Raw genomic sequence first — 25,718 nt, 5'->3', positions numbered from 1 at the left:
TGCTGTATAGTAGAAAATTAACAGAACTCTGTAAACCAACTATAATGGAAAAAAACAAAAATTATTTTTTAAAAAAAAGAATAATGGCTTTTCTTAAATATTGGTATAGTTGCCCTTCCCATCATAGGAACCACCTATCTTGTTACAAAATATGAGCAGGGTGGGGGTGGGGCCAGGAAAAAAACCTAAATGTTGCTTGTTTAGTCAGATAAGGTTCTTTTATTCTGTGTTTCTAAAAGGCCAGTTTGAGAACATGACTGTGTGCCATCAATGAACACTTTTCCAAAATTTGGCTCTTTGGAAATAACTAACATAGGTTTTCACCTCAAGCTATGTACCCAAATATTTTTCAGATAGGTGAAGATCAATGTGACCTTGAAAAATAACCAAGAGGTCATCAGGGGCGTCTTAAATGCCACCCTTGAGTTTTCCTTATGTATCAGTCAGGTAAGCATGTGTCTTTGTTGTTGTCTCCATCATTGCATGGACACACACACAGGATGCATGCTCACAGTTCAGCATGACGCCCAACAACAGTGGCGCTCTCCAGACGCCATCGGCATCACTCCGGGCACTCCTCTAGGCTTCTCTTCCTTTAACGACTGTGCACATGTGTGCGGGAGGGGGAGAAAGCTCACCTCACCCCGTGGACCAGAATAAAACTAACTGGGCTTTGCGAACTCTAATCCATGACCTCTGCCCCACAGCGTTGATGGGAGTAGAGGGCACACGTGTAGTGATCATGTCCAAGAGACAGTGGCAGTCTGGAGGGGACGTCTCGGGTCTCACCACTCACACAAAGCTACTTTATTCTCCTGTTTCTCCTGGGACCTAACTGGAAGAGACACGAGAGGCAGGCTGAGGGCAGCATCTTACCCAAACCTAAGAGTGTAATTTAGAAACGAAATGCTCAGTTAAAAACCTCAGTGCTGGGAGTTCCCATTGTGGCTCAGTGGGTTAGGAACCCAACTAGTATTCATGAGGGTGCAGGTTCAATCCCTGGCCTCGCTCAGTGGGCTAAGGATACAGCGTTGCTGCAAGCTTTGATGTTAAATCTCTCTGATGTGGCTCGGATCTAGCATTGCTCTGACTGTGGTGTAGGCTGGCAGCAACAGCTCAATTCATCCCCTAGCCCGGAAACTTCCATATGCCGTGGGTGTGGCCCTAAAAGACCAAAAAAAAAAAAAAAAAAAAAAAAGATAGAGAAAGGGAGTAAGGGAGGGAGGGAGGAAGGAAAAACAATGCTCAGTTTTCATGGTTCTGATGCAAAGCATTCACATCAGAGAGTGGCAGTGACCTGTAGAATCAGGACAGGTGTCAGATGGCTCTAGGGCATGAATGTTTAGTTGATAGAAAGAGAAGATCCAAAGGAAGGAAGGGCTTGAGCAGTTCTCAGCAGGCAGCTGTGGATGGGGGCCGGCAGCTGCCTGCTGAGAAGGTCAGAGAGAGCCTGGGAGTCAGACCACTGAACACTAAGGCGTCCCTGAAGCGCCTCCCCTTCAACTTCCACTTCAGGAAAACTCGAGGGAACACAGAGCAGGGTGAAACAAGGCATCCAGGGCAACCATGAGAAATGAAAGTATCTTGGGAAGTCAGAGCATGAGGCAGGGCAAGGCAGAGAGGAGCACAGAGAGACTGAACTGCCCACGCAAGCCCAGTTCTCTCCTAGGGCACCTAGCCTGGCTGAAGGGCAGATGAGATGAAAGGCAGAAAGAGCAGCTTCTGGAAGGCAGGTTGCAATCCTGACTAGGGCGAATCCTGCCTCTAACAAAAAGCAGTGAATATTCCTATCTGAGATTTCCTGTGGGTCACTATGTTGCTTCAAGTTCACAGACTGTAAATGGAAATGTACAAAAATGAAAAAACTGACTTCTTAAGAAATTACAATTACATAGGTGCATTTCTGAGCTGCTACTTTTGCAGACTATACTCTGCATGTTTAGTTAAGTAAAATAGTGTAATTATTAAAATGAGAATAATACTGAAATTTAATTTTCTCAAGCAAAAATTAGCAGTGAGTTTTAAATATCTTCTTTCTTCTGAATTTGAAATGTTGAAATGTTGGGTTTTTTCATTATTTTTTAAATGTGCATTCCTGAGCCACTCAAACACTTAATGAAATTATTGTCAGAAGTACAATATAAATAAGCATTTTACCTTCTGGCTATTTAATATAGCCACAACCTTTATCAGCTAATATTTATCATGCACATCACACAAAATAGTCACAAACCTAATTTTGCTACTGCCAACATTGATACACTGCTGGTAATTTGTGATTATAAATGTTTATGTCACTTTCATAATTAAGGGGTTAGAATGACATTAGCAGGCAATGTTTGTACTCCCCCAAAGGAACAAAAATTTAGAGGGCAAAATAAACTTAGGCTTCTCTGAAATATTTGTATGCCGATAAATTCATGGGCAGTTTGTTCTTCAAAAATACAAAATAGCCTGGGGAAATTTAATCTGAACAGTAAGACCCTGTTGAATACATTCATCAGTAATGTTCACTCACTGGCTGCCCACGTTAAATGGCAGTATCTTCAGGAAAGATACCCTTTAATAATATCCAGCCCTCTGCTTCACACTATCCTGGTGAAGAAAAAAGTCAATAAAGCAGACTCTGCAAGATGTAAGAATTAGTCTGAAATTCTGGAGTTTCCATTGTGGCTCAGCAGGCTAAGAACCCAACATAGTGTCCATGAGGATGTGAGTTTCATCTCTGGCCTTACTCAAGGGGATAAGGATCTGGCATTGCCACAGGTTGTGGAATAGGTCACAGATATGGCCATGTGGTTGTAGGCCTGCAGCTGCAGCTGCAGCTAGGACTCCACCCCTAGCCTAGGAACTTAAAAGTGCCACAGGTGTGGCCATAAAAAAAAATTCTGGGGAGTTTCTTTCGTGGCACAGTGGTTAACAAATCTGACTAGGAATCATGAGGTTGCGGGTTCAAACCCTGGCCTCACTCAGTGGGTTAAGGATCTGGCGTTGCCGTGAGCTGTGGTGTGGGTCACAGACGAGGCTCAGATCCCACGTTGCTGTGGCTCTGGCGTAGGCCGGTGGCTACAGCTCCAATTAGGCCCCTAGCCTGGAACCTCCATATACCAAGGGAGCAGCCCAAGAAAAGGCAAAAAGACAAAAAAAATTCTGAAAATTCCACACATTTTGAAATTTTTGCAATACTCTCATGCATATTTATAATCTTACCTAAATGTGGACAAACCACACATTCCAGGATTCTTTTTAATGCATTATTTTTTTCATTTTCTCTTTTTTTCCTGTTTCTCTCCCCCATTCTCCTTTTCCAATCCATATTCGTCTCTCCATCAGGAAACTCTTATAAAACAGTGTTCTTTTATATCTTTTGTAGATATGTATAACTGCCCTTATACATATGTATAAATATAGAGATTGTTGTCATTGTTTTATTAAACACTTATACATCTTTGTTCTCCCTCACTACCTTAGCAGGAACCCCTGCTCATCAACAGGTATAGCTATGACTCATTCTTTTTAATAGCCATATAGTATTCCATAGGAAGATCATAATAATTTATGTAACCTTTCCTCTTTTGCTAGATATTCACTTTGTTTTGATTTTTTGCCACTATGAAAAATCTTGCAGTTAACATCTCTGAAAATGTCCTTGTATCCTGATTTTATAGGGATAGGGGTGGGGTTACTGAGTTGAAAGGTGTTTTGGGGTTTTGATAGATTGCTTTCCTAAAAGGCCTTAACAATTGATGTTTCCTTCAATAATCTGTTTGAATACACTTTTACAGACATCCTGTCCAGCAGGGTTATACTTTTTTTTTTTAATTTTTGCTGACGTGTCTGGAATAAAATGATATTTCACTGTTATTATAATTCATATTTTCTTGTCTGCTGGCAGGCTTATTTATTTCTCATGCTTATTGGTTTTTTGGATTTGCTTATCCTGAGCTTATTTATATCTTTTGCCAATGTTTCTGTTGATCTATATTTTGTCATCATTTGCTACCTTTTTATGGCTTCTGAGTTTTAGTTAAGACAATTGTACCCTTAGATTGTTCACAGAGTCATCTGGATTTTCTTTCGAGAAATTTTGAGTTCTTCTATTTGCATTTATCTTTAAAGCACCAGAATTTATTTTTATATCTGGTGAAAATAGTGAAGAAAATTATATTGACTCTCTGCTCTTCACTTAGCACTATGTCTCAAGTGGAATCAGACCTCTTAACATCTCCAAACGCCTATCATCAGCAGAGGTCCAGTAAAAAGGCAAGAGGGCAACCAGAACCTAAGACATAATGTCCACCACCATCCAAAAACACATGGTCCCACTATTTCTTGTGGTTGCCCAGGGGAAGTGGGAGGAAGTGGGATGGACTGGGAGTTTGGAGTTAGTCGATACAAACTATTGCAACTGGCGTGGATAAGCAATGAGATCCTGCTGTGTAGCACAGGGAGCTATAATCACTTGTGATGGAACATGATGGAGGATAATGTGAGGAAAAAGAATGTATATGTATGTATAACTGGGTCACTTTTCTGTATAGCAGAAATTGGCAGAACATTGTAAATCAACTATAATAAATATTTTTAATAATAAAAAATAAAACGGTCATAGGTAAGACATTCCCATTGTGCCTCAGTGGGTTAAGAACATAACATAATGTCCATGAAGATGCAGATTTAATCCCTGGCCTCACTCAGTGGGTTAAGGATCCAGCATTGCAAGCCCCAGTGTAGGTTGTAGATGCATTTTGGATCTCACGTTGCTGTGGCTGTGGTATAGGCCTCAGGTGCAGCTCTGATTTGACCCTAGCCCAGGGAATTTCTATATGCCACAGGTGTGGCAGTAAAAAGATTTTTAAAAAGTCATAAGCAAAATAGTAAGTGGCAAGAAGCATGAGATTGTGTCGTATTATTTTGCTAGGGCTGCCATAACAAAGTTCCACAGAGGATTAAATAACAGAAATGTTATTTCCTCACAGTTCTTAAGGCTAAAGACCAAGATCAGCATGTAGGCAAGTTTGGCTTCTTTTGAGGCCTCCCCTTGGGTCACAGATGCCGTCTTCTCCCTTTGTCCTCATGTGGTCTTCCTTCTGTGTGTGTCTGTGTCCTAATCTCTTCTCATGAGGACACTGATCGTATTGAACTGGGGCCTGCCTTAACGACCTTCCTCTAAAGATCCTTCCTCCAAACACTGAGGAACTGAAGGTCAGGACTTTTGCATATGAATTTTGAGGGGACGCAATTCAGCCCATGGCAAGTTTCAAACAATTTGCACAGCCCGTGAGTACCATTATTGTTCACATGGGAGGGAAGTCACTGGACAGTCAGTGAAACCTTCATGGAAGAGCTGGAAGTGGACACAGGCATTGAAGGTTGCTTAGGGTTTCCCATGAGGCCACGGAAAGCCTTTCTATGAGAGGATGAGAATAAGCAAAGTTAAGAGCTCTCAACAAGGTGTGCTGAGATTCCAGTGAGGTGCTAGGCTGACCAGAGGAGATAGTTCATTTGGGGGAAAATGGGAGATAAAATTGAAACTACTGAGAGTGTAGGGAAACTGGATTTCAGAGAGGTTTAGGCTTAAGGAAAAAAGCATGAATTTTTGAAAAGTGCAATTTCATCATTAAAGGGGCATTTAAGGGAGGGGAATCTGGTCTTCATTTGTGAGACGGAGCACGGAGAACACATTATTAAAGGAGCCACAGTTATTCAGGGAGCAGTTTAACCCAGAATTGTAGCAGGACTAAACAAAGAAGAAATGGTGGATGAATATTAGACATTTCACATGTATCCAAAAATTGGCAGAAGTTGATCATTGCCTGGTTCTGGGAAAGGAGGAAGAGGAATAAAGCAAAGGTGACGTCAATATTTTAAACCTGGGGGGTGCTGTTGAGTGGTGGTGTGTACATAATCTTAGATGGAGAAGAAAGATGACCCCTGAATCAGCTGAGTCTGAGAGTCTGAGATGGAAATACTCAATAGGGTAAGAAATTAGGGCAGAGTTCTGGTGGGTGAGAGGAAGACACCGGAGGTAATGCTGTCAGAAGTCATCCCTAGGGAGTCTTTGTTCAACGTGCAAGGAGCTGGGGGCACAATGATTCGATCCTGGAGGCAAAGGATGTTTACTCATCCAGCAGACTTTTATTAAGCACTTCCTGTGTGTCAGGTGTTTCCTTCAGTGTCAGGAATACAAAGATAAATCAGATGAGGTGTCTGTCCCAGGAAACCTCCCCCTCACTCCTGAAGGAAAGGAGTGGTCGATAATGTCAAATAGTGAAGAAATCAGAGATAATAAGGACATAATTGGATTTGTCAGTAAAGTGGTCACCCTTGACTGTCCAGAAGGCAGCTTCTGTAGAGTCTTGGTGATAGAAATCAGATTGAACAGTAACATCTGATGAGAAAATGGAAACAAGAGCAAGACCGCCTTTATTCCCAGAATGTTTTTCACTCTCGTGGAGTTTATTCTTTGCCGCCTTAAATTTAATTAATTTCTATTATAGTAATAATGTTCTGCTATTTTAATTCAGATCTTAAATAATATTAAAGTCAGGTTAAAATTGAGTCCCAGCTCACCTTTATGTTTCAAAATACATAATAACTTGATACTATATTTTAATGTGTCTCAAGGCTCAAGTTCAGTAGCATAGGTGGATTCAGCCAGCAGGTTTAGAAATGATCAAACTTCGCAAGAGCTGATAGGAGCTGTTTAATAATCAGCTCTGGGAGAGATGATCAATAAGGAGAAGGAAAATAACAAAAGAACATGCATTATGGTGGTGGCAAGAATTACCATCTTTCCTTGTGCTTGAGACAGTCTAAGGCAGGATTCAGGGAGTTCCCATTGTGGCTCAGCAATAACAAACCCAACTAGTATCCATGAAGACTCACATTCAATTCCTGGCCTCGCTCAGTGGGTTAAGGATCCAGTGTTGCCATGAGCTGTGGTGAAAGTCGCAGATGCAGCTCAGGTTTGGCATTGCTGTGTCTGTGGCATGGGCCGGCAGCCGTAGCTCTGATTCAACCCCTAACCTGAGAACTTCCATATAAAAAGCAAAAAATAAAAAAAAAAAATTTAAAAAGGCAGGATTCAGATAGGGCTCCAATACCTGGATTTCCTCCTCCTCCTCTGTCTACTTCTTTGGAGAAAAGGGAAGAGAGAGAGTGGGAGGTGAACTTCCCGGGGTTGGTTGGAAAAGTGCTTTCACTCCTCCTGTCCAGTACAAATCTCCGTTAACATGGTCTCATTAACAAAGAGCCCATTTTCTTTGTTTTCTTGTTTTATTCCAAAGTGGACAGTAATGGGGGATTGGCCTGGTTTTCTCTGGTTCCCATTGTTCCAGGCCTTCTACCTCAATGACCTACTTGCAGCCAGCTGATCTGTCTTTGCCATCCAGCAGTTTTCCATAAATTTTAAAATGAATGAGCTCCATAACCTTAGGGTATGAAAGCTGTTATAATAAGTATGTTTGCCCATTGGGCTGGGCCTATGGCTAGAACGTTAGGCACCTGTGAGTCTCCATCCTGTATGCTGACACTGACACTGACACTGCCAGTCACAGTTGGGTACACATAGTATGAAATAGTCATTGATTTGGTCAGATTTGTCTTGATTTGATTAGAATGGTTTGGGGCAATTCCATTTCTCTGTGTATTTCTGCCTCTGAGAATTAGGAATCTTTGTTGTCCCTTCACTGTGATTTTTATTTAATTTATTTATTTATTTATTTATTTATTTTTTGGTCTTTTTATGGCTGCACCTGCGGCATGTGGAGGTTCCAGGCTAGGGGCTGAATTTACCACTCAGCCACAATGGGAACTCTCCTCATTGTGATCTCTCAATGCCCTTAAAGTCCTGCGAAGAAATATGTGCTCAAATACCTGTTGAATGTTAGCCATTCTCCAGTAAATACCCATGCCTTACTCCCTACCCCAAACCTGATGTATTTATCTTGCAAACATTCCTGCACAAATGCAGTCAAAGGATGATATAGTCAAGCATCATGAAAGATAGACAGAAATTCTTTGAAGAGGCCTCTTAGCTCTGTAAATATAAAGCTACTTGTAACAAACCCTGGCAGCCAAGCATGAAGATCATCAGAAGCGCTGATGAGGTTTCTGCAGCTCCAAGAACTTGGCTGTAGGAGAGAAAGAGCAGGAGAAAGAGGACAAGCTTAATTCTTTCTTGGACGAGGTTTTTAAAGTCCAATCTGAACATTCTCATAGTTTGAGATTCTAAATTTTGGTGAAAGACTAGGATTTTCAAAAAGAATGCAGCCTGCAGATCATCCGTCTCTCAGTTTGGGTCATAAGGTGCCGTGATACTTTAAGATGAGGATCATGCAACACTTGCATGCATGCATGCATGCATGGGTCATGGTGTAAGGCCAGTGACACAGGGGGGGAAGGACACAGCAAGAGTCTATGAGCATAGTCTTCCTTTTTAAAGATTTTCTGGCAGGTTTGACTCCCCGCACCCCCACCCCCTGCCATCCACCCTCTGAGCTTCTCCTCCACATTACCAAGGTGTGTATTTCTTTTCTTCCCTGTCTCCTGTCCTCCTAACTTCTCAGCGTCTTAGACCACCAGACAGTCGGAAGGACGTGCATAAGGCTTGTGGGGGGAACAAAGAAATGTCCTCTTTCTCCAATTTTAGCCCCAGTTGTATGTCTGTCGTTTGTTATTTAACCCAAAGGAAAGCACTGCTTGATAAACAGCCTTTGTAATTGAGTACTTGTTCATGATCACTTTTCTTGTAGGTATCTCGAAAGGAGAAGAGCCAAAAATATTGAGACCCCCAAGGCGGCCCCGAAAACCCAAAGCATTAAATAACCCTGAGGACTCCACGTACTATTCTCTACTTCATGTAAGTGGCTCACTTTTTTGGGTGGCAGGGGGGGCACACCCAGGGCATATGGAAGTTCCTGGGCCAGGAGTTGAACCCGCGTCAGAGCGGTGACCAGAGCCGCTACAGTGACAGTAAATGGTTCACACTTATTATCACATGGGAGCCATAGCACCCCTCTGGCCAGTGTGGAAACCGACCACACTAGTCCTGTCAAAAGGGAGGGCTCTGCAAAAGGAGATTCCTGCCCCCCAGGCTTCTGCTTCCCTGTCCTCCCCTGTCTGGGTGCTAGGCTTTCCTCCAGCCCCTCTTCCTCCAGGTCCTCGCCTCTCCCACAGTCCTGGAACCCCTACTCCTCCCAGCAGTTTTCCCTGCTGGTCCTTTAATCTGAGCTGATACGATGCATTATTTGCCCTGACAGAGCAGTGCATGATGCAGGAGCTCTCCAGAGAGGGACCTTGCTGTACATGGGCGAGTTGTAGGGAAAGGAGAGGACCGGGGAAGAAGGAGACATTTCTTGAGCATCTTTTAAATTCCAGGCTTAGCGTGAGCTGTGTTCACACCCACTGTGCTGTCAAATCCTAGAAACAGCCCTGAGGGTGGCATCCCCATCTCACAGCTCAGGATTCTAAGGCACAGATAAGGCATGCCCTCGGTGTCGGGGCCATACACTGCACTGGGGTCTTCACGTTCCCCAGCTCCTGCTCACTCATGGTGAGCAACATAGGAGCTCTGAGCATCACCCCTGCCAGCCTGCCCCTCCTCTCAGGTTCCTGTTCTCTGTGAATGCTGCCCTCATCCACCCAGTGGCATTCAGGAACCTGGGACTCATCCTGACATAGTCTCTGTGAGGACATGGGTTCAATCCCTGGCATCACTCAGTGGGTTAAGGATCCAGTGTTACCACAACATGCAGCATAGGTCACAGATGCAACTCCAATCTGGTATTGCCGTGGCTGTGGTGTAGACCAGCAGCTACAGCTCCAGTTGGGCTCTTAGCCTGAGAACTTCCATGTGCCGCACGTGTGGCCATAAAAAGATAAATAAAAGTCTGATCATGCTACTTCTCTGATAGAAAATCTGTAATAACTTCCTGCTCTCCTGTGATACAAAGGCCTGGGCCTTGCTTACCTTTCCAGCCCCAGCTCATTCATTCATTGACCCCTTCAAATTCTTCACTCCAGCCATTCTGTCTCATTAACCTCTTTCTGTTCCTCAGATTGTCCACAAGCATTTGCCCTTGGACATGCTCTTTCCTCAGCCAAGAACACATTTTCTCTCACCTTGTGTAGTTGAAACATCCCCAGCCTAGATGTCTTTTTTTCTCCAGGAAGCCTTCCTGACACTCCCAGATCTCAAAGGAGCTCTTCCTTTATCCTTCCTGAGTGTCCCATACTTCCCCATCGTGACTTTACCTCCCTAAGGAGTGATTGATGTGGTTTCTGTGAGGCCACAGAGTCTGCCTTTGCATTTAGCCTGACACACAGTAGGCATGTGATGAACGTGTATCATACAGATGAGGGCAGGAAAATAAGAGTGAAGTACAGTTAGTAAATCAAGGAGGTAGAAGATTCCAGAGAACTGCCTTTGACTTTGTTTTTCTATACTGTTCAAAAAGGAGGTGGGGGTGGGGGTGGAGCAGATAGCCTGATATTTGTTTATGTAGTTAAATAGAAGGAGCAACAGCAGAAAAAATGAAATAATAAAAAAAAAATTATATCGCAACAGAACAAAGGGAGGAAAAAAATGTATACATGTTAAGTGTAACTTGGTCCCCATGCTGTACAGCGGAAAAAAAGATAAATAAAATAAAATAATAAAAAAAAATAGAGGGAACAGCAGAGAGCAAGATTGGAAATTACCAAGCATTTCCTATTAGCCCTGAACTTAGGGAGTAAATGGTGCTCAGTGACCTTTTTTAACTGCAACTGCAGATACCATTCTTTTTTTTTTTCTTTTTGTCTTTTTTAGGGCCACACCCACGGCATATGGAGGTCCCCAGGCTAGGGGTTGAATCAGAGCTATAGCCACTAGCCTACACCACAGCCACAGCAATGCCAGATCCCAGCTGCGTCTGCAACCTACACCACGGCTCACAGCAACGCCGCATTCTTAACCCACTGATCGAGGCTGGGTATCACACCTGTGTCCTCACGGATACTCATCAGATTCATTTCCTCTGAGCCATGACGAGAACTCCCCAAAACCATTCTTGGTATGAGTACTTAAAAGAGACTTTGAAATAGTCTCTTACAGGAACAGAAGATGAAATGTAGAGTACTAATAGCCACCTCGTCAGTGAGAATTATGGAGTGGTTTCTGGGACTCACAAGTGAGTCCCTGCTTCCAAGAAGTTTACCTTGTCATCGCACTATTATTTTTTAATGAATATAAAGTGTTTTCATATATCTTAAATTATCAGTGACTGGGATCCTTTTTATAGCCCTGAGTCTTGAAATCTGTGGCTTCAATGAAACATAAAATGCTAGTATGTAATTTGAAGGAAAACACACCATGGGTTCATATTTATCCAGCCCTTACTCAGATTTGGGGTGTTGCACATAAGTGAAATTTATAGCCATGATGGAGCCCATACCCTTTACCCATCAAAACACTGTCTGTAATTTTAAATGGTTTCCCTGAAAAGCTTTTTAAAATATACTGTACCTTTTCTTCATGACCCAAGGTCACTGCAGTGAGGAAAAAAAAAAAAAAATGTGCTTTATTCAGGTCTGTGCTTATCAGAGAGCCTCCGTGATAGCCATATCTAAAGCAGCACCTGTCTCTCGGTATCTGTCTGCCCCACCTCATTTTTCCTCACAGCAGATATAAATATGTGTCTTCTTGTCTCCTGTCTGACTCTCCCCTGTGGACTAGGAGCTCTAGGAAGGCAAGGGCTCTGCTCACTCTAACAGCCCCATCGTTGCTCCCCATGAATGTTTGCTAAATAATACACTTGAGACGAGGCTCTTGGGGGCTGCTGAGCTGTGGACCCGACGCCCCTCACCCTTGCCCAACACAAGCAGCTATGCTCACAGACGTCTCAGCTATTTATATAGCTTTTGTTTCTCCTTGGATATCACCACATACTATGGCCCTCCCAACTGCCTTCACACCAGCTCTCTTCTGTGATTTGATGCTCTTAATCTCCTACATCTGGGAAATGTGGCTGTTGTCATGTCCAAAGTAAGTGTAGGCTGAGGCCGAGAGGTTTCCTGTGGAGGAGAGGATGCCAGCTGAGCAGCCACTCCTGTTGTCCCCGCCTGCAGTGTCTGCGTTAACGCCCAGGAGCTGTGCAGCCATCGGCAAAAATGACTCAAGGCCAACAGCTTCCTCAAAAAGTGAGCAATGGACAGTGCCACATCTCAAGTCCCCCCTCCCCACCATCCCCCCACCATCCTATTATTTTTCTGGTGCCTTCTTTCAGCTACAGCAGTAGGTGGTTTGGCCACTCCAAGGTCCCTTGGTTTATAGGTATGTTTTGGCCACCTTCTTTATTCTTGTGCAGACCTCTGAATCCATAATGTATGCATGTACTTCCAAAAGGAAAGTAAGATTGTAGCCACCAGGATGTAATGCAGATATATTTTAAAGTTTTACCATAAATATGGAGTTCCTATGGTGGCTCAGTGGAAACGAACCCGAGGACTCTGGTTTGATCCCTGGCCTCGCTCAGTGGGTTAAGGATCCGGTGTTGCCACAAGCTGTGATGTAGGTCGCAGACGAGGCTCAAATCCAACATTGCTGTGGCCATGATGTAGGCCAGCATCTGCAGCTCTGATTCAACCCCTAGCCTGGAAACGTCCATATGCTGCACCTGTAGCCTTAAAAAAATATAAAATAAAATCAAGTTTTACCATAAGATGTATTTACTTATGTCAGATGGGAGGGAGAGGGATCTGTTCTTTCAAAGGCCTCCTCAAAAAACATCCTCACAAGGGAGTTCCCACTGTGACTCATCAGGTTAAGAACCCAACACAGTGTACGTGAGGACACGGGTCCAATCCCTGACCTCACTCAGTGGGTTCAGGATCTGGCATTGCCACGAGCTGTGGTGAAGGTCACAAATGCGGCTCGGATCTGGCATTGCTGTGGCTGTGGTGTAGGTTGGCAGTTTCAGCTCCAATTTACCCCTAGCGTGGGAGCTTCCATGTGCTGCAGATGTGGCCCTAAGAAAGAAAAAAAAAGAAAGAAAGAAAGAAAGGAAACAGCCTTACTGGAAAATCTCCTCCTTAAGTCATCTCTGTTTCCTTGTCTTTCTCTTCCTTTACTCTGGTTCTACAAGAAGCCGCCATAGGATATTTGCTTCTTTATTTGCATTTCAGAGTTCAGGTTTGTAATGTCTCATATAAATGAAAATATGGTTGGCCTTAGCAGTTCAGGCATATCTTGTTTTGTTGTACTTCACAGATACTGTTGTTGTTGTTGTTGTTGTTGAATTAAAGTTTTTTTACAACCTTGCATAAGGCAAATCTATTGGCACCATCACCATTTGCTTGCTTCCTGTCTATGTGTTATATTTTGGTAATTCTTGCAATGTTTGAACCCCTCTACCAGCATTTTTAGCAATAAAATTTTGTGGGGTTTTTTGCATTTTAGAGCTGCAGGTACTGCATATGGAAGTTCCCAGACTACGGGTCGAATTGGAGCTGCAGGTGCCAGCCACAACCACAGCGACACAGGATCCAAGTCAAATCTGCAACCTACACCCACAGCTCATGGCAATGCTGGATACCCAACCCACTGAGCGAGGCCAGGAATCCAACCTGCATCCTCATGGGTACTAGTCAGGTTAGTTACTGCAGAGCCACAACGGGAACTCCAGCAATAAAGTATTTTTAAATTAAGGTATGCATTTTTTAGACGCAATGCTATTGAACACTTAATAGACTACAGTATAGTGTAAACATAAGTTTTATGTGCACTGGGAAACAAATTGTGTGACTCGCTTTATTGCAGTGGCCTGGAACCAAACCTGCAATATCTCTGAGGTGTGCCTATAAACACCCCTGATGTAAAGCCCTATGTGATAAAATTCATATTAAATCCTCTTCCAGGAAGTACAGTATCCTTCTTCATGAGAAAGAATGCACCTTCCTGCATCCCTTTTAGCCCTAGAGCCTAGGGAACTAAGAGACAACTAAATGTAAGGCTTCATCTTAACACTCATTTCTTTTTCCTTCTTTGTTCCTTATTGACAACTCCTGTTTTATTACCTTGATTACATAATTGCCTCTATTATAAACCATCTTAAACAATTTTGGGAAAATATATCATCAAATTGCATCTCATTAGAATATTCTAGCACAAGCAAGAGTGAAATAAACCAGGGCAGTATTTCCTCTTCTAAGAATTCCTGTAACTGAGAACCAACTTATACATGCCACCTCCCAGAGGGAAATGCTGATCCTGAATTAAAAGAGGTCCTCGCCAACTTGAGTATTCAAGAGCTGAACATAATTTGATTCTTGGTGGCACAAAGGGGCCCTCTGTCACTCAACATCATTCAGCATAACTTTGGATTGTAGTAAATTGTTATCAAGAATAAGAAGGACATTTTTTTTTTCAGATAATGGATCAAGGAGGCAGGACCTCTCATATTAAAACAAGAACAACCACAGCAAACAGGTCCCATTAACTGTACTGCTAGAGGCCATGGTACCGCTGCTGGTCATATCATTATTTGTAAGCACCTCCTAGCCTAGGACACTGGATCAAGAAGGTGAAGAAACAGCAGATGGGAAGGAGGACAGGAATATAATTGGTATCCTGCCCCTTACATTGTTACTTCTGAAGGATCCACTCCCAGACTCCAAGCATTTAAGCAGTTACTTCTATCTCATCCACCCACTAAACTACCAATCAATGAGAATAAAAGAAACTATGAACTCCTTGGCTCATCTAACATTTTAAGGTATTACAGATGATAAATTATGAGAAAAAACAATTCCATATATCTAAAGATAACTTGGGGAAACCCTCAATAGTTACAAACTATTATTAATTGTCACTTTATTATCTTGTACTTTTATGGTGCCAGCTAACTTGATAGTTGCATTAGGGTTTCCACAGTTATAATACCTTCAGCTTGTTCAAGGTGAGTGGCATTTGTTTTCTCAGCCTAGATGACATATATGCTCTTTTCAACATGTAAATATAGGAGCTCAAATATAATGAGATAGCACACAGTTGAAACACATCACTAATGTTACAGTACAAAAGATAATACTGCTGTGTATGTAAGATAAAACGAAATACCATTTCGTTAGTGTTCAAATTAAAGTATTGATTAAAGTATATCTAATTGTTTCTATACGTAGACATCCGAATTTGTGCCTTGATACGTAAAGTTGTCAACTATGAAAACACTTTGCAAATGAACATACATGCCATCCGTGCTGCTTTTTTATGCCATAAATGAGCTTCTATAGGTTAATAAAGTCAGATTTCCATTCTTCTGTGCATTGTTGCACCTGCCCTAACTATCCACCCATCTCCCCTGCCTACAGACAAGGATGACATCAAAGCCACCTCATTAACCTGCCTAAATACTACTAGGTCTGTGATAGAGAGATGGGGTTTCTGGAAAATCTGACATTGTGTCCCCATTTGTAGGTAGATAGACCTGATATATTCTTGTGTAGACTGGACACCACTGTGTGGTGAACTCTTTTTTCATATGGAATGCAAACAATTAATGTTTGTGGTTTAAAAAATCCCACAAATTCATAATTAGTAAAATTTGAGTAAGCTAAAATTTTTAATTAACATTCTTTTTTTTTTTTTTTTTTTTTTTTTGTCTTTTTGCTATTTCTTGGGCCGCTCCCACGGCATATGGAATTTCCAAGGCTAGGGGTCTAATCGGAGCTGTAGCTGCCAGCCTATGCCAGAGCCACAGCAACTCGGGATCCAAGCCGCGTCTGTAACCTACACCACAGCTCACGGCAACGCCGGATCGTTAACCCATTGAGCAAGGGCAGGGACCGAACCCGCAACCTCATGGTTCCTAGTCGGATTCGTTAACCACTGCGCCACGACGGGAACTCCTGAGTAACATTCTTTAGATGGTATTCACTTGCTTATTTCTAAATTATCTATGTAGGAATAAATTCATATATTAATACTATAGTAATATATCAATTATATTAAGATCATAGTATTATATAGATTCTTTTTAATTATTCTGTTCCCTTTAGAAGTCAATCCAAGAAGAAAAACGAAGACCAAGGAAAGATAGGTAATTATTATTTCTAAATTTTAAAGTCATCTTGTCCAACCAAAATATAAATACATATGTTCAAGTTATGATTAAAAATCACCTATTTTATGCAGGTGGATTTGGAAAGTAGTGTGTTCTCAGTACATTTGGATTATAAATATGTGTTTTATGTGTAATTTATAAGATTTTGCCTATTGGAAATATAATGACATATTTAGATATATACACAGTGCAAGGTGTATACTGAGAATGAATTGTACCATCCAATACAGAATTTGCTTTTCTCGTCCCATTAATATGGTTTTGATTGAGCAGTTTGAACATACCCATGTGCACGACCTTTCTTTCCTCAAACTCTTTTGTCTTTTTGTGTTTTTCAGCACAAGCTAAATCTCACTTTTTATAATGTTTATGGATTGTGAGGAAGGTTTATGTCACTTGCAGCTGTGGTCCACTTGAGTTCACCCTGTTCCCCTTTCCCTAGAACATTTCAGCCCATCAGTGCTTTACTCTTTCAATGTTATAACACTGTGTCAGTCAACTCATTTCCAGACCTTGCTCAGAACAATTGAGGGTTCTTCTATTAATCATGAATGGACACAGAGTTCCTTGTTTATGAATCGGTGGTATTCTAAAAGTTCATTTACAACTTGCATGTTATCTTGAAAAACACTGTTCCACAGGAGCACTGTAACACCCAGTAGTTTTCCAGGCCTATAGCTATGGACCTCAGATGAAATCCCATCAGACTACAAATACTGAGCACCAGAACCAGAAGCATAGTCTGAGTAGATCCAAGAATGAAAATGGTGGAAGACGCACCCTTGTGTTTGTGTGTTTGTGTGCAGGGATTAAAATCTAGTGCAGGAAGTTCCCATCATGGCTCAGCGTTAATAAACCTGACTATGATCCCTAAGGATGCATTTTCGATCCCTGGCCTCACTCACTGGCGTCGCTATGGCTGTGGTGTAGTTCAGCAGCTGTGGCTCTGATTTGACCCCTAGCCTGGGAACGTCCATATGCCTCAAGTGTGGCTCTAAAAAGCAAAAAAAAAAAAGAAAAAAAAATCTAGTGCAAAATACAGTGCAGTGGTTCAAGAAGGACAGAAGGTGACCTGTGAAGGAAGTGACATAAGATCATGACAGTGTGTGCATTAGTGGACTTATGACTGATAAAACTGGGAAGTGCTTGTGTCAGTACATAAAGGTCAGCTTTCCTCACAGTGACCTAAAGGTCATTCATGAGCCGTGACATAGACTGGCCAAATGAGCATCATAATTACCAGCTATCTGGTAACTTAGTTTCGTGCCAAGTTGAGTGTGGTAGAACTGGGCAAAGCTGTTCCAGCAGCTAATGCGCTCTTAAAGGTAAGAGGGGAGGGGTTTGTTTTTCTTTTAAAATATAGGTACATACTGATTTGCACCTTCCAAGACTTCTCTCATTTCTATGAACATGTGTATGTCACTCAGTTATCATAAATATTTTACACGAAGAAAACATGTATCTCGTAAGTTTGAGTAGAAAGTTAGCTTGATACTGTGGTTTGTTTATGTGTTCATTTGCAGTCAGGGAAAATTATTAGATTTGGAAGATTTCTATTATAAGGAACTTTTGCTCAGCCATCCTGGACCAAAGGAACACAATCCTAGTTTAAAAGAACGAAGAAAGCAACGAGAACTTCGGAATCAATGTTTTAAGGCTGATGAAAGGTAATAAATATAGCATTTTCAATTTTATACTCACCATTCCGTCTCTATTTTATACTCACCATTCCATACACCTGATTTTATGTATGGACTAGTGACAAAGCTTTCTTACTGAATATTGCATCATATGCTTGATATGTTGTTTAAAAGTAAAGTCATAAGGATTATGGTACAGTAATCAGACATCCTTGTTTTTCTAGCACAGTCCCACTTTTTATTTGTTTTCTTGGTGAAATCACTAATAGCATCCCCTTTTAAAAGTACCTGAGTTTGGATGCTAAATTATATGGTCATACTATTATTATCAGTATCTGTCCTTAATATTATTTAAAACCTGTGTTTAAGCTCTAACAATGTAATTTTATTTCCTTACTGGTTTCTCAATTATGCTGTGTAATTTCTCAGAATCAGTGGTAACAGACCAAAAAAATGTTTGGGAGAAAGATTCAAACATAAATATGTATTTTGGATTTGATTCTCACTTTGCCACCAAATTTGACGTGTAACTAAAACTATTTGCAGCTTACCTACTACTTCAGGAATCTTTTTTTTTCCCCCTCCCAAAATTTTTGTAAAGTTTTGAATTTGAGGGCACATAATAAGGTGAAAATGTGATATACAGCAAACAGGAGCAACGCCAGGCCATGAAAGGCTGTTTGTCCAAAATCCTACGTGTCAGCCCAGGCACTTAGACCCCCTCACTCAGCTCTTAGGGTTTGACATGTAGTTAAGAGAAGAGGCCTCGGAGTTGGACTGTCTTAGATTTGGATTCTGATTCTGCCACCTAGTAGCTGAGTGACCTTGCTCATGTTACTAAGCCTCTCGAAGCTTCCGTTTCCACATCTGCAAGAGGATTTGCTAATTGCCTGACTTTGTTGTCAGAGAGATTAAATGAAATGATAAATGTGGGGCACTTACCAGCAGGGATGGTGGCTGTTATTGTCTTTATTTGCCTGTCCAGAATCTACCTGAACTTTGATTTCTGCCCCTTACCTTTGAAAAGAAGATGTATTCTTCTGTCTCAGGGCTGAGAACTGTAACAGGTTGAAGCTTAGAGATGTCCTGGTCTAACCACAGAGTTTTGTATGGGAAAATACCAAGGGCCAGAGAGATGAAGGAACTTGCCCAGAGTCATTAGCAAGCTAAAAGCCCAGGGTTTTCACTCCCTGCTCAAAACTGCTTCTCACTGACTTACCTGCTGCCCATTTAACAACCCAATCTGCCTCCTCTCCAGTGTGTGCTCCCCTCTCCCACTGGCAGACACACATCCGCAGAGAAGGTGTTGTGTCTCCTTGTTCTGGTGTCCTGGTGGTATCTGTGGATGTGGAGTTAGTGTTAGAAATGGGAAGCTAGCATTGGTGGGGGTCCTTGGGTGTGCTAGGCTGTGCTGTTATCCTTTTATCTTTGCTGTTATCTCATTCAGCTCTCACAGGAACTGGTGCAGTGGCTATTGCCCTATTTTTATAGATGAGGAGGTTAAATCTGCAAAGGTCTATTCTACAAACATTCACCTAAATAATAAGTGATGGAGCTAGAATTTGAACACAGACCTAAAAATGTTTTTTAATTTTTTTAAATTTTATTGAAGTATAGTTGATTTACCATGTTGTGTTACTATCTGCTCTATGGCAGAGTGACTCAGTTATACATCTATATACATTCTCTTTCATACTCTATTCCATTATGGTTTATCACAGGATATTGAATATAGTCCTCTGTGTTACCCAGTAGTACCTTGTTGTTTATCCATCCTGTATATGCTAGTTTGCATCTGCTAACCCCAAACTCAATCCTTTCCTCCCCTCTCCCCTCCGCCTTGGCAACCGCAAGTCTGAACACAGGCCTTTTTGAGTTGAGAACTGATGACCTTAACCATTACTCTCTCTTGCCTCCTTACGCAAAGCCCCTCATGAGGTGCCTAGGGAAGGGGTGATGCAGTGGTGTGTAAGATGTCACCCTGTATCCACATCCGAGGAGCTTTCTCTAGAGAGAAATTAAACCAGTGTAACAATGCTCACAAGGTAACTCCAAGACAGGATTTTTCTAAACTAAGGACAATCAAAGCGACAAAACAACCAAGTGCAGGAGGTCTACTTTGATAGGATCTTGACTTTAAAATAGAAAGCCAGGCGTTCCCATTGTGGCTCAGCAGAAAGGAATCTGACTGGTATCCATGAGGATGCAGGTTCGATCCCTGGCCTCGCTCAGTGGGTTAAGGATCCAGCATTGCCGGGAGCTGTGCTATAGGTCACAGATGCTCAGATGTGGCATTGCTGTGGCTGTGGCGTAGGCCAGTGGCTACAGCTCTGATTTGACCCCTAGCCTGGGAACCTCCATATGCCATGGGTGCCGCCCTTAAAAGATGAAATAAAATAAAATAAACTACCAAAACAAAACAGAAAAACATCCCTAAAGGACATTTTGGAACAATTAGAGAAACTTGAGGCCAAACCATATATTGGATGATGTTATTGCAAAAAGACTATTTTTATAGATCTTACTATATATGTTATTATTTAAAATAGATCACATATTTGTATATTACATCATACATATATTAATATATTGTTCTGAATATATCATATGTATATTAATATATTATTCTGATAATATATTACATACATTGGAGTTCCCATCATAGGTCAGTGGTTAACGAATTCGACTAGGAACCATGAGGTTGCAGGTTCAATCCCTGGCCTTGCTCAGTGGATTAAGGATCTGGCATTGCTGTGGCTGTGGCTTAGGCCAGTGGCTATAGCTCCGATTAGACCCCTAGCCTGGGAACCTCCGTATGCCGTAGGAGCAGCCCTAGAAAATGCAAAAAGTCCAAATATATATATTACATATATTACATATTACATATATTATCTAGTATATAAAATTATGTGTGTGTGTATTTTTTTATTTTTAACACACACACACATCCCAAATACTGACATCAGTACACCAGGAAAGTATGAGCAGGTCTGGGAAACAGGGACAGCAGCAATGACACATTGAGTGTTGTGAATTTGAATAAATGGAAGCAGGTAGCAGGTAGTCAGTGATTAGATAGATGACTGTCTGTCCTTCTAGCCAAGGCCAGACCTCCCCTTTCTGCCCCGAATCCTATTCCTTCCATCTCCCCAAGAGTATTGTCCTGCAACTGTCCCTTCTCTCTTCTGCATCTTGAATGTTTGTTCTCTTGACTGAATCATTTCTGACTGTCAGCATAATGCAATTGGACCCATCATAGAAAGCACTCTTGACTCAATCTAGAAGTCCGTAGACCACCCGTGTTTCTGCTCTTCATTACGGCAGAAGAATAATACATGAGTGTGATCCTACCTCTCCCAGGTCTTCTCTTCCCATCCTTGAGCCACCACACTCAGTTTCCATTCTTACCACTCCACTGAAACTGTCCCTGCCAAGATCACCATTTCCTGTGACCTGTTCTCCACCTTTATCTCATCCCATCAGCAGCATTTCACATTGTTTCTTTAAACATTTTCTTCACTGGCCTCCAGGACAGTAACTACTCTTCTTGGTTTACCTCTTACCTCATTAGCTGCTCCTTCTCATTCTCCTTTGCTGATTCCTCATTTCACTGACCTGTCAACACTGGAGGATCCCTGTCCTTTGTATCATCAGCATATACTCTCATAACCTTAAATATCATCTATTTGCCTCAAACTCCCAAACTGAATCCTCAGGGCTTATATGTCCAACTACCTATTCAGTATCTTCTCTTGAATGCCTAGTATCTCAAGCTTAACACAACTAAAACCCCTCTTCCTCCCCTAAAATATACTCCTGTACCTTACTCATAAAATGACAACTTAATTTTTCCAGTTGTTTAAGGTAAAAACCTTGGAGACGTTCTTGATTCCTTTCTTTTACACCCCGCATCCATTCCATCAGCGAACTCTTTCAGATATGCCTCCCAAGTATGACCAAAATCTGGCCAATTCTAACCTCCTTTGCAAGCCTAGTCCAAGCCATTGTAAGCCTTGCTTAGACTACTGCAGTATCTCTTCACAGACCTCCTTACTTCCACTGAATCCTTCCACCTCTCGCTCCAAGTAAAATTCAAGCCCTTGCCATGGTCTCAAAGCTCTGCATTGTCTGTCTTGCTGTCCCCTCATCCGTCCTGCTCTCAGTTCTTTGCTATTCTCCCCCTTGTTTACTCTGTTCAAGCCACAGCGATCTCCTTGCTGTCCCATGAACACAGTTTACATAGTGTCATCTTGGGACCTTTACACTGTTTCCCCATCATCATGGAATGACTGCCCTTCCCTAAGAGATCTGCCTGGTTCACTCCTCCCCTTCTTTCAGGTCTCATCAAGATCACCTTATCAGAGAGGCCTTTCCTGATTACCCTCTATGAAGTTGCTTGTACACACACACACACACACACACACACTCTCTCTCTCTCTCTCTCTCTCTCTCTCTCTCTCTCTCTCTCTCTCTCTCTCATCAGCCTTTCCCCCATGAACCTGCTTTACCTCTCAGTAGAGCACCTCCAACCACCTCAGGTGCTGAAGCTGTCTATCTGTGGTCCTCTCCCCCACTGGACTATAAATGTTGTGAAAGCAGGGACTGGTGTTCACCCATCACCAACACTGGTGGCTGATACTTAGCAGATGCTCCGGGAATAAATGAATGAATCAGTGTAGCTGCATTTTAGGAGCACCGTGCTTCCCCCAGGCACGCTGCAGGACCTAAAGGTAAACATCAGCAGAATTTTCCAGCAGTGGGTTCAGAAAGGCAGCCCAGCGGCGTCACTGAAACATTAAAACATTGAAAAAGCTGTCAGGAGCCCACTCCTTTCCGCAAGCAGAATGGTTGGTTAGATTCAGGGAAAGCATACTAAAGAAAGAACTGAGCAATTGCAAAACCATGGTTGTCTATCTGGGCACCTTGAGTTTCCCATTCGACCAGATGTGTTAAAAATTAAGGTACTAAAATAAGTATTTATTGTTCATTGGTTGTGAGTTATTTCAAGCCAAAGGAAGCTCACCTTTCTGAACTACACCATCTGACGCTCTACTTAGCTGTCATCCTAACTCGGCTGCGTTTCATCAGGTTCCACCAGCCCTTCTACTACTCGCTCAGAATGTTGAAAACCTGCTGAGGGAACATCCCTCTTCCCAGCTATTTTGAACGGGCGGTGTTTAAATGCCCGCAGTTTGTGGGAGGTGTGGCAGGAGGACCCGCCTGACTCAGGTGGGCGGGGGTGCGCAGCACTGCGGCGCCGCGGACACTCAGCCCGGGTCTCACTCGCAGGTGCTGGGCAGTGGAGGACCTCGAGGAGGAGGAGGAGGAGAACGGGCCTGCCGCCAACCCCTACGACTACAGGAGGCTCCTGCGCAAAACCTCCCAGCGCCGGCGCCTCGTGCAGCAGGTGTAGCCCCGCTGCTCCGCAGCCAGCGCTGTCGGGATGTGTCTGAGACTGCGGGGCTCACCAGGGCCAAAGCGGGGGACACTCAGGCGCTGTGCCACCAGCTGTTCCTTGCTCTTTGAGCGGCCTGGCCAGCCTCTGGTGCTCGGAAGGCGCAAAACAGAGCCCTTCCGACGCCGCATCTCTGCGCTGCCGCATCCTCCATTCCACAGCATCCTCCACTCCGACCAGTCAGCCAGTTTTGGCATCCCTGGCTCTGGCCTCCAGTGTGTCTCTTTGTTCACTTGTTTGGGATTCTTTCTGTGGACCCAGCTGCGCCTAAGCTGTTGCCTGACGATCCCTCATTTCTCATTTTGGGTGACTTCAGGGATATCCTCTTTCTTGTAAATTGCTCTGCCAGGCCTTCCGGACCCTCTCCAATGAGTTTAGTCTGTGAGAACAGAACAAAGCCCTTGGCGGGGTGGGGAGCTTTGAAGATGGACTTCATCCCAAACTCGCGATTTCCCTTCCCTTGATCATTAAGGTTATTAAATAAAGGAAGTGCCTTGGAACGTCGGTGGCTTTAGGGACTGGTCTACTAGATTTGGGCCCAGGCTCCTACTGTCTGGTTGTGCAGGTGGCAAGTGGCAGCCCCAGGGAGGAGGAAGTGCCTTCTGTCTCATCAGCAAACAACCCCTCACCACCACCACAAGCCATCCCAAACAAACATACCGTCTAACTTAAAACCCCATACTTGAGACACAAATGTGCCTCTAGACTAATCTCCAAATCCAAAAGAACTGATACACCCGTGTACACACACGTACTCGCGCGCACACGCACACGCACAAGCACACACCTTCCTACCAATGTGACTTCCTTTGGCCCTGCCTGTAAAAATTCTGGTCCTGTCACTGAGTTGAACTGTCAGACTTCTGAGGTTCTCCTAGTCTGCAGATTTGAGGCCGTCTCTGCTGCTCTGAATTTTGTCATATTTGAGATGGAGGGGAGTGTGGTGGGGGGGTAGCCATTTGCCTTCCTCAGTTGACTGCATTTTATTTTAAAACCCAGGTTAAGCTCTTCTATGCAAGTGACTTCTGCGTCTGTGCAGCCTGGAGAGAGTACTACAAGGTGGTGAGGTGGTTTCCTGGAAGATTGAGTTGGGAGATGGGTTCTGGCTGGGACAAGTCTTGTCCCTTCTGCCAGTGTCACTGACTCCTGCACCCACAGTCCTGAGCCAAGAGACTTGGGGGGAATATTAGAGAAGAGAAGGAGGGCACTTGCAGTCGGCTGGCCTTTGTTGCACCACTTGCCTGGTGGGTGGTAAGGTTTTCTCCAATCCAGAGAGCACTGAAAGGTCCCCAGTGGTGACTATTACAACCTCTTTTTTTTTTTTTTTTTGCTAAGGGGACTCACATGAGGGGAGGGGAGGGCTGAGCTTTGAGGCCAAGCGGACTCAGGCTCTGCTCCTTAACCTGGGTTCACACCAAGGCCTCCACCCAGGGTTGGAACCTGGAGAAAGGAGCCACCTCAGTGGTGCAGACCCATGGCACAGATGGGACAGGCTGCAGGCTGGACCTGGCCCAGGCATCCATGAAACCAGCACTGCAGGAGGATGGGGGTAGAAGGGGGAAGGGTACCTATACCCCAAGGTTCCCATCCCCCTCTGCCACTACCTATCCATCCACCCGTCACCAAGATACCTTAGGAGCAAGAGAAAAAGCCTCTGTTTCATTGTCAGGCTCCTCCAATCCTAGCTCCCTGAGTGGCCTCTGCAGATTACAGCCCTGGCAGCTTGCCGATTTCTGGATAGGGAGGCAATTGGGCCCCTCCCTAAAATCCACACACAACCCCTTTTAAATGGGACTAGAAAAGAATAGCAAATGCATGGTGAAAGGTTGCAATGTTTACGTTTTCCTTTTTTCTTTTGAATTTCTTTGTTTTCTCTCCTTTTTCCTCCTTCCGTCTTTTCTTCTTTGTCCTTTGAGATACTTAAGCACAAAGACAACACAAGGGAAACTTGAACCTGACGCTCTTCTTTAGCAGACCTGCAACGCGATTTCTGGGTAAACCACAGACAAGAAATAGGTCAACCAAGGAAACAGCCCGTCAGGCAGCCCCTGGTGCGTGGGTCTTGCTCCTTTTATTTGAGGAAGGGCCTTCGAAAGCTTTTCCTTAGCGCTGGCCCTCCTCCCCTTCCCATTCAGTGGCTGCCTCCTTTGTGAACTAATGACTGTAATTATTACCTCCCAGAGCTCTTTTGTTATCTCCAACCCCAAGCCAGAGTGAGGGGGGGAGTGGGCTCTTCTGCAAAATGAAAGTCTTTATAAAGCAAATTGCCGTCTAGGGAGGGCTGTTGTTCAGGAAAGACAAATCAGATACCACGTGCCTCTGAAGAGGGTGTGTTAAATAAAAAATGTAAGTACTACCATTAGATTCAAAATTCTCCAGGGTTGTGAGATTTAATGCAGTTTAAACAGTGTAAGTCATCGAGGCTTTTTTAATCTATTAAATTCTGGTGGTGTGATTTCTACCTTTCTCTCGTATTTTAATGTTTCTTTCTTCGCAATTTTGTGTGTGTGTTAAACGCTC

General features: G+C 43.2%; 1 protein-coding gene across 17 annotated transcripts in view; it reads left to right on the top strand.

Annotated features, from left to right (window-relative positions):
• MYO3A (myosin IIIA) overlaps window positions 1–23,702 on the top strand; it is a 226,361-nt gene extending 202,659 nt beyond the window's left edge. For 12 of the 17 annotated variants that reach the window (XM_084980323.1, XM_084980321.1, XM_084980329.1 and 9 more), the window contains 4 exons: window positions 8,757–8,863; window positions 16,039–16,079; window positions 17,627–17,770; window positions 23,033–23,702. In XM_084980323.1, the coding sequence (XP_084836449.1) occupies window positions 8,757–8,863; window positions 16,039–16,079; window positions 17,627–17,770; window positions 23,033–23,156 (416 nt within the window). In that variant the 3' untranslated portion in view covers window positions 23,157–23,702. Of the gene's footprint in view, window positions 1–8,756; window positions 8,864–14,411; window positions 14,757–16,038; window positions 16,080–17,626; window positions 17,771–23,032 lie in introns of those variants that run through there. The other 5 variants (XR_014818003.1, XR_014818005.1, XR_014818002.1 and 2 more) reach the window with 3 other exon arrangements.
• The last annotated feature ends 2,016 nt before the right edge of the window (window positions 23,703–25,718 follow it).

Source organism: Sus scrofa, chromosome 10, assembly GCF_054392235.1.
Source record: "Sus scrofa isolate SSC_HxYL_T2T_F1_AM1 chromosome 10, Sscrofa_HxYL_maternal_Yorkshire_Landrace_v2.0, whole genome shotgun sequence".
Lineage (NCBI taxonomy): Eukaryota > Metazoa > Chordata > Mammalia > Artiodactyla > Suidae > Sus > Sus scrofa.
Note: the sequence above shows the minus strand (reverse complement) of the source record. Positions and strands in the feature narration are given on the sequence as shown.